The sequence below is a fragment of the Rhipicephalus microplus genome, chromosome 9, assembly GCF_043290135.1.
Source record: "Rhipicephalus microplus isolate Deutch F79 chromosome 9, USDA_Rmic, whole genome shotgun sequence".
In the NCBI taxonomy this organism is placed as follows: Eukaryota; Metazoa; Arthropoda; class Arachnida; order Ixodida; family Ixodidae; genus Rhipicephalus; species Rhipicephalus microplus.
This window is the reverse complement of record NC_134708.1, coordinates 74,422,523-74,432,259: the sequence shown is the minus strand read 5'-3', so window position 1 is coordinate 74,432,259 and position 9,737 is coordinate 74,422,523. Positions and strand designations below refer to the sequence as shown.

The following is a 9,737-nucleotide window of genomic DNA, read 5'->3' as shown; positions in this document are numbered from 1 at the left end:
GGGCCTCCCCGTCCCAACGTGGGAGCGGCCCGCGATCCTACCCCTATAAAACGGGGGTGGAATCCTTCAGGACCCCAATAAAAGTTTTTCATCCATCCATCCATCTTAAAAAAGCAAGGGGTTCATCTTCAAGACGAACATCAATATAGCAAGAACTTGGTAAACTTAGCCACTTGCATAATGTGCGCATGCATGTAAAGGATATTGAACGTGTTTTTATGTCCTTACTTTAAAAATGCCTTAGAGGTCCCACACGCGTGGTACGTGAACTCTTCGCCACTGGCGCGCACACGTCCGTGCATTCGTTCAGCATTTTTCTCCTCCATATAAGTATACTCATTACCTGCACGCGCGATACTGACCTCAAGTATTTCTTCTTACGTGGGGGGCCCCTATTAGGTCACCATCTTTTCAAGCATTTCCGCGGAATAAAAACTACATTTCAGAATCTGCATTACCTGCATTATCGATAAATTTCTCGGAACCCGACGTCAAATTCACATACGAACAACAGAAATGACGCATATATATATATATATATATATATATATATATATATATATATATATATATATATATATATATATATATATATATATATATATATATATATATATATATATATATATATATATATCATGATGGGAATGCCTATCGAATGACAACGTTAGCTGCTAGTTTATTCTAACTCCTCCCACACGTCCCCGCTTCAACATTCTTCACCTTAACGGCTGTTCGGGACAGCATATTTTATAAAGACGACAGTGCTTTTGGGGCTACTTGAACGCAAAAACTTTGGTCTGTCTGTCACACTAAACGATGCAGCCACCCAGCCAAACTTTAGGCACTTGCTGAACGCCCAGCCATCTTTAACTCGTGGTTGCGTTTATATTTGGGAACGCTGACAATTTAAAAACCACATATTATGCATGTCTGAGGCGTAACATCAATAGTAGTGAGAATTTATTAGAAGGCAGAGAGGTCGGCCTGAGCTAGTTCGCTCTAGCCTGCTACTCCGAACTAGCTCAGGCAATACGTTAGTATTAGGTGGCGTGTTCGCTTACTGTATAATTCTAAATACCTTGTGTTTTCTGGGCTGCGCTTGAAATGCGACGCTATGCACGAAAGAAAGCGAGCAAAAAAAATTTCTCGCGACGTTCGCTGCGGAACACGCTTCGCTGCATTAAGCGATGTTTTTCTTCAAAAATATAACTGCAACATTTTTACGGAGGGGGCTTGGCATACAATGCGTGGCAGCGGCCCGCTATCTGAGATAGGTTTGAGATCCCTGAAATAAGTTATTTGTTATCACTAATTGTATCGTAAAGGAAGCAAGTATATACTGAGCTATATAATTATACGACGGGCTCAAAGAGTCAGCAATTTAGTTCAGGTAACAGTTTAATTCATGTGAATGCGAAATACGGGCTCTGTTGCCCATGTACAGGTCTTAAGGGATGGTTCTTTACATCCGACGTGTTATTAGTAAAGTTAAGCTGTATTTCGCGCTTGTTCTTGCGTCTTCATCGTGTTGTCGTCGTTTTGTGTGCGCATTTACATGAAAAAGAAATTCAAACGAATTGGCTAGCCCTAGGCGTTGCTGCGCTACTCGCGGTCAGCTTTGCTGAGTAGCACGTCACAAACACATAAAGCCCAATTTATTGCGTGCCAATTGGCTGCGTTACCTCAGCCTGCACGTAGATGAAGAACAAATTCGCCTGCAGTTCCTTGTTGACGGTGATGAAGCCAGAGTGCGCGGTGGCGTTCGCTCTGTTCTTGAAGATCTTCGCGAGGCTCACATCCCTGGCGAATCGAACGGCGTCCTTCTCAATCAAAGGTGTCAGAAAGAGGCCGGTTGCGCCGCTCCTCAGCGTCCTGGAAGGCCGTCTTCTGAGGCTGCAGATGCAAGAAGATGAATACGATGGACTAGGACGTACGAGTTTAGTCTGACGGCTTTTTTTATTTTGGAGCTAAAAAAGGCAAACACAAGAGTGATGACAGAAAACCCTCTGGTCCTGTTGTTTCTCGTGTGCTGGTCTTTTTTAGCGGTAATCAAATATTCACGAACTTACCCAACGATAGGTTCTTAGACGTGTGAGTTTCAACTTGCAACAATCCAATCAGACTACTGTCGTTACTTATACGCGCTAAATTATGTGTCTTTCTTTTTATTCACGTTGACAAACAATTTCATATACAATAAACTTGCTGCTTGCGTAAGAAAGCTAGTACAGGCACACAAAGGAAAATGTGGTTAGTATTTCCGTGATGTTTGCGCTGTACTTGAAGCAAGAGAATATAGCCCATGGTTATATTTGTGCGTTGACGTTATCTTGTGTTTTGGCTGTGATCAGTAAACTGGACGTTGAAATTGAGGCACGCTTCGAAAGGCACTTGCAACCTGACAATGAACGAGATATATATTTAATTATAAAGTCAGCCTGCACATCAACAAAATACTAACATTATGCTTGAACAAGTTCGTTCTGCGCACTGGCGTGGCTAAGGGGTGCTTCGGGGGAGTGGTGTAGCCAGGATGAGGGGAGAGTGAAGTTGATGATTCACACATCCCTTCCCCCTACCCAATCGCAAATGTTTCAGATATGATGCATGTGCATATATACACGCACACCTACAAAAGCACGCTTGAATATGCATGAAATAGAGCTGAACAACGCCCCCCCCCCCCACTTCCTGACAAAAATTTCAGGCTATGCTTTGGTAAGGGATGGATCAAATCCCTGGCTCAATTCGAATTCTTCATTTCGCATGTGTATATATACAATTCATACAAACGTTAGTAGAACTTCTTGTTGTGCTAGTTCGGGCGTACTACAAGTCCTTTCGCCGATTTTGTTCCGATGCTTCGCGCCGTCTAATTTTTTTTTTTTTGCAGCCTATACTGCTACGGGGCGCCACAAACGAACATTGTAGAAAAGAGGACGATGTTTAGGGCCAGCTCGTGCAGACCGGGCTCCATATTGTATGCCTGCCTGTTTACCAAAAGTAAAGGTATTTTTCAGACGCCTTCTCCCCGTAACATTTTGGTGGAGGTGCGGGTCTTCCAACAGTCAACACCATGACGATTCTACGCAGTGGACGTTCTTTGGCTGCCTGTGCGATGCCTGATCAAGACGAGCACGAGGATTCTTCGGAGACTACCCCAACCGTGCTTCGTCCAACTACGCAGCAACCAACAGCACCGCATCCAGCTGCTACCAACCGCACCGTCGTCCTGACTGAACCGCGTGACCCAGGCACCATTTCGGGCAGTGACAGTACGGACGTGGAGGAATGGCTTCAGCTGTACGAAAGGGTGAGCGCTCTTTACAACTGGGATCCGACGCTCATGTTGGCCAATATTATTTTCGACCTTGATGGTACAGCTAAAGTGTGGTTTTCCAACCACGAGGAAGATATCACGAGTTGGGACACCTGTAAGCAGAAACTCATCGATCCCTTCGGCAAGCCCATCGGGCGTCGTCGTGCTGCGCAGAAAGAACTAGCGTGCCGAATCCAGTCCTGTACCGAGTCGTACGTTACGTACATACAACATGTGCTCGCCCTCTGCTGGAAGTCTGATGACAAGATGCCGGAATCTGAAAAGATCGCGCACATCCTCAAAGGAATCGCCGATGAAGCCTTCAATCTCCTCGTATTTCGAAACTCATCGACCGTAGACGACGTTATCAATGAATGCCGACGCTTCGAAGACGCGAAAAGTCGCCGTATCACTCCACACTTTCCGCGTCTTCCCAACCCGGCTGCAACATCTACCTGCGAGGACGCCCGTTTGCCACCAGCCCCTTCTGCTTCCGACAATATCGTGCGCATTGTTCGCCACGAAATCGAGGCAGCGTCTCCCCTGTCTGACCAAGTCCAGGCCCCCGACGACTCTCGCGCCACGATTTCTTTGATCAAGAGTGTCGTACGCCAGGAACTGGCCAACGCCGGACATCAGACGCTATGCCCCGTTAACCGACCTGGCTTTCGACTGCCCAGTACACCTAGTATGTCCCGCGGACCGAACAACCGCCCACGTTACCGGAACCCGGCAGAATGGCGAACTTCCGATGACAGGCCGATCTGCTTTAACTGCGGACGAGTAGGCCATATTTCACGTCATTGCCGCACTTCCTGGGGTTGGCAGCCATGGTCGCATTATGCCAACATCTGACGCCCACCTGCTGGCTCTCGGATGCCGATCTACGCGGCACAAGATGATGCTTCGCCATCCAGGCCCGCCCAACCAAGCCGCTCCCCGTCGCCCTCTGGACGCATTTCCCGCTCAACTAACCGACGTCGCTTCCCTCACCCTCCAACCACCAGTCTTCGGAAAACTGACGGGCGCAGCTCCTAGAGGTGAGCCTGCTTCAACGACCCTACCCGAAATTCCTCTACACACGATACCCGGACACAACAACTTGATTAATGTAAATGTTGACGGTACTTCTGTGGTAGCACTCATTGACACCGGCGCTCACATATCAGTCATGAACTCCAGTCTTTGTGCTCGACTCAAAAAAGTGCTCACTCCTGCTCCGATCACTGTTCTTCAAGTAGCTGATGGTGCAACACCGGCAGTCACTGGGATGTGTGCCGCCCGTGTCACTGTTGGTGGACGTCATACCACTGTTCTGTTTTACGTACTGGACCACTGCCCACATGACATCATTTTGGGACTCGATTTTCTGTCGGAGCATTCCGCCCTAATTGACTGTTCTGCTGGTGTTGTTCAGCTCGTCCTACCACACGCCGTAGACCGTCCTGATCCTGCGCCGCCAAAGCTATGCTCCGCCGACTTTGTTCGCCTATCTTGTCGAGCTGTGACGTTTATCGACGTCTCTTCTGATCTACCTGTGACTGACGGCGATTATGTCATTTCCCCTAATCCTACAGTCCTCTGTTCGCTCAATGTTGCATTCCCCCACACCCTCATCACAATGAAGGACATTGTGGCATGTCTCCCTATTGTGAACTTTGGACTTTGCTCTGAAGTGCTGCCACGAGGGATATCCCTTGCAACCCTTGCCTCGGCCGGCAACTACTACATATCGGCCTTAACAGAGGATACAGCGTCATCTGCAAGTATTCAGTCGGGCAGTACACTATACTGCATAACTGGAATGATTGCCTCTGATCTCCCGGCCAAGCATGTGTCTGCGCTTCGTGGCCTTCTTGCGTCGTATCAAGACGTCTTTGATCTCTGTGACCGACCCCTAGGTCAAACGACCGTCGTAAAGCATCGGATCAACATTGGTGATGCAAATCCAGTACACCGGCGACCCTATCGGGTTTCCTCCACCGAGTGCCCCGTGATCCAGCAAGAAGTCGACAAGATGCTTGCCCGAGACAACATTGAACCTTCTTCAAGTCCCTGGGCTTCGCCCGTTGTGCTCGTGAGAAAGAAGGATAACAGCTGGCGCTTCTGTGTCGACTACAGAAATCTTAACAAAGTTACAAAAAAGACGTGTATCCTCTGCCGCGGATAGATGACGCTCTTGACTGCCTTAGTGGAGCAAATTATTTCTCTTCCATCTACCTTCGTTCCGGGTACTGGCAGATATCAGTTGATGATCTGGACCGTGAAAAGACGGCATTTACAACTCCCGACGGGCTCTATCAGTGTAAAGTAATGCCGTTCGGGTTATGCAATGCCCCGGCTACATTTTAACGAATGATGGACGCTCTTCACGGTTTCAAGTGGTCAATCTGCTTATGCTACCTTGATGACGTCATTGTTTTTTTGCCAACTTTCGAAACTCACCTCGAGCGTCTCTCAACAATTCTTTCGGTTTTCCGCAAAGCAGGGCTCCAACTAAACTCGTCGAAATGTCACTTCGGCCGCCGGCAGCTCACTGTCCTTGGACACCTTGTCGATTCTTCTGGTGTTCGTCCCGATCCTGAGAAAATCCGCGCCGTCAAGGAATTTCCTGTGCCTACCTCTGCGAACGACGTTCGAAGCTTTGTGGGCCTTTGTTCTTACTTTCGTAGATTTGTGCGGAATTTAGCTGACGTCGCACGCCCGCTCACGGAACTACTAAAAAAATGTGACTTTTGTGTGGGGACCTGAACAAGCCAGAGCATTAGTTGAACTGACGAGTAGACTTACGACGCCACCGATTCTCGGCCACTTTGATTTATGCGCTCCAACGGAAGTGCGTACCGACGCCAGCAGCCACGGAATCGGAGCCGTTTTGGCACAACGACAGCATGGCTGCGAGCGCGTTATTGCATACGCTAGCCGTCTTTTATTGCCAGCAGAGCGAAATTACTCCATCACAGAACGCGAATGTCTCGCGCTCGTCTGGGCAGTGGCTAAATTTCGGCCGTACTTGTATGGACGCCCGTTCACGGTTGTCACTGATCACCACGCCTTATGCTGGTTGTCGTCCTTAAAAGATCCTAGTGGACGTCTCGGCCAGTGGGCTCTACGGCTACAGGAATAGTCCTACACGGTTGTCTACAAATCAGGTCACCACCATGAGGATGCCGATTGCTTGTCGCGTCATCTAGTAGACCCAGCAGATGTTTCTGAGAGTGATGAGCCTACTTGCGTTTTGGCACTTTCCGCGTTTAGCAACATCAGAGACAAGCAACGCCGTGATCCTCACCTCAGAGATATAATCCTTCGGCTTAGTGGTCCCACAACTCCTCCGTCTCTCCGTATGTTCCTGCTACAAGATGGCGTCTTATGTCGCTACAGCATGCATCCTGACAGACCTGAGCTGCTGTTGGTCATATCTAAACATATGCGTCAGACTGTCCTTGCACAGTTGCATGATATTCCGACAGCTGGTCACCTGGGAGTTTCAAGAACTTATGACCGCGTTCGACGTCGCTTCTTTTGGCCCGGTGTTTACCGAATCCGTCTGCCGTTACGTCGCCTAATGCAAATCCTGTCAACACCGCAAAAAACCAGCAACCCTTCCAGCGGGACGCCTTCAACCCATTCAGATCCCATCCAAACCATTTTATAGGGTAGTTGTTGACTTACTAGGACCGTTCCCTTTATCGGCCAGCGGAAACAAGTGGATAGCAGTCGCCACGGATTACACCACTCGGTATGCCATCTCGCCAGCCCTTCCTACCAGTTGTGCGACCGACGTCGCTGACTTTCTTCTAGAAGACGTCATATTACACCACGGCGCTCCTCGGCAACTGCTTACCGATCGCGGTCGCTACTTTTTATCACAAGTTATCCAAGACATATTACATTCTTGCGCTACAAAGCACAAGTTCGCAACGGCGTATCATCCTCAAACCAACGGGCTCACGGAGCGGCTAAATAGAACCATCACGGACATGCTCGCCATGTACGTCTCTTCCGACCATCGTGACTGGGACTCCGCCCTTCCATTTGTAACATTTGCCTATAATACGTTTCGGCATGACACTGCAGGTTTCTCGCCTTTTTTCCTCCTGTACGGACGAGAACCTACGTTGCCTTTTGACACGCTCCATCCTGCCGTTAGCCACACGTCAGAATATGCCCGCGATGTCATCTCTAGAGCTCTAGAGGCACGTGAGATTGCTCGCCGGCGTCCGAGCGATTCGCAGGAACGACAACGACAGGTCAACAATGCGTGCCATCGTGATGTCCACTTCAGTCAAGGTGACACAGTCCTTCTCTGGACGCCGTCGCGGCGAGTTGGCCAGTGCGAAAAGCTGACTTCACCATACTCGGGTCCGTACCATGTGGTGCGCCAAGTCACCGACGTGACATATGAAATTGAACCTCTTAACGCCACCAGCGCGCGATCGTGTTCTGACGTTGTTCACGTCACGAGGCTGAAGCGATATTACTCAGACCAACCGAGCACCGAGACGGTGCCTTCGCCGCCGGGGGTGATGCTACGGGGCGCCACAAACGAACATTGTAGAAAAGAGGACGATGTTTAGAGCGAGCTCGTGCTGACTGGGTTCCATATTGTATGCCTGCCTGTTTACCAAAAGTAAAGGTATTTTTCGGACGCTTTCTCCCCATAACAATACAAACGCACTCTTGAATGTAAAGTTCGTTTGACCATACGCCCCTCCTCCTATCTACGAAAAATATTTCTGCATGTGCCACTGTTTTTGGGGTATTGCGTTTCAGAACCACACAATTAGGTGCCGCGCCTTCAACAATATCTATCTCGGTGTTGACTTTAGCTAACCATTGTTTTTACCGCGCACCTGACTCCAAGTAGAGTGGTATTACATATGACCCACATTAAAATTTGACTGTGCTGTACTTTAAATGCTAAGGGTGCACGTTAAAGAACCCCAGGTGGTCTAAATTTCCGGAGCCCTCCACTACGGCGTCTCTCATAATCATAGAGTGGTTTTGGGACGTTAAACCCCACATATCAATCAATACTTTAAATGCTAAGCTACTACGAGTAATTTATTTTGAATGGTTGAATAAAACGAGTTATTATGTGAGATAAACATTGGGCTAACATGCAGAAGTTTCAGTTCGATTGAAACGATTGTGCTGTCTGTTCACTTTGTACCTAAATCATTTATGTTCTTCATGTCCATGCTTGCTCACACATGAAAGATCACAATTTGCAAGTAGCAACTGTTCAGATACTCTGCTGCAACAGAGTATCTGATATGCTGCATAGATAAATAACATCCTGTGCGAACACGTGAGTGAGACTCTTGGTGAAGAGAAGTTACTACTCAATAACTAAAGCTGGACTACCTTAAGAGGGCCTGAATCGGTTATGCCAGCATTAGCTGATCTCAACCCGTTTTAAACAATGTACCATGTCTCGACATTACGCTTCCACCTTCAACGAAGAAATGCGCTTGCGACCATGTGCTTGTTTTCTCACTGATAAAGTCATGCGACACATGATAACTATGCGGAGCAATGGTTTAATTGCAGGCCACCCACACTTAACGAGTAGTATTTAGTGTCTAATGGTGCCTACATGCATTCAGTAAACGATTAGGCCGACACTACTATTTTCTACATCAGAATGACCGTACCTTTTATTCATTACTTTAAATTTTTATAATAAGAATGAACAAATCAATGTTTCATTTGATACATTGGCAAGCGGAACAAATAACTCACCCTAAAAATGAAGATCCCAACGGCACACATAACAGCAGGCACAGTAACAGTGCCAGGAAAATTTTCGCAACCAGCCGCATATCTTCAGGTGTCTCGTCAAGAATCCGAAGCAGCTGAAACGGAAGTAAAAGACGACTAAATCTGTTGCAACAATGTGGAATGTTGAGTTAGTTGGTGAACGTTTGTTGTGAATCGGTCATAACAATATGTTCGCGTGAACCAAAATGCGCTCATTCTTACCTGCAATTTCGTTCGCGATATGCGTGGTCAGGCCTACAGAGCACCTGGCCATGCTCCACACGGAAGGCCAATTTTGAGCTTCGAGAAGCACCCGATCACTCGAGCACTAGAGCATCACGGTGAAAAATTTTGTACCGCACAAGTGAGGGGATGACGGTGACGATGATGACGTCGATTATTTAAGATGGCTCGTACCCACAGTAAGAGATCAGCCAAGAACGGGGCAATCATTGAAACAAATTGGGCAGACCCCATGTATATGTAGTTTCGGAATCGGTGTCATGCTAAGCGTGCGGATGAAAGATAATATGTTTAATTTTTTTACTAAGCAAAACGTCAAGAAGTGGCGCTAAATATGTGTACGAATCCACGCGCACACATTAAGCAGCCGGCGGCTGCATTTCCGATGGAGGCGGAAATGTTGTAG

At 47.8% G+C, this 9,737-nt stretch overlaps 1 protein-coding gene across 1 annotated transcript; it reads right to left on the bottom strand.

The window, feature by feature from the left end:
• Window positions 1-1,641: 1,641 nt before the first annotated feature.
• On the bottom strand, window positions 1,642-9,438 carry LOC142771370 (putative serine carboxypeptidase CPVL). The gene is made up of 3 exons (XM_075872846.1): window positions 9,311-9,438; window positions 9,071-9,183; window positions 1,642-1,896 (listed from the first exon to the last, which is right to left on the bottom strand). The coding sequence occupies exons 2-3, from the start codon at window positions 9,148-9,150 to the stop codon at window positions 1,659-1,661; spliced, it is 318 nt and encodes a 105-aa protein (XP_075728961.1). The 5' UTR covers window positions 9,151-9,183; window positions 9,311-9,438; the 3' UTR covers window positions 1,642-1,658.
• Between the last annotated feature and the right edge of the window lie 299 nt (window positions 9,439-9,737).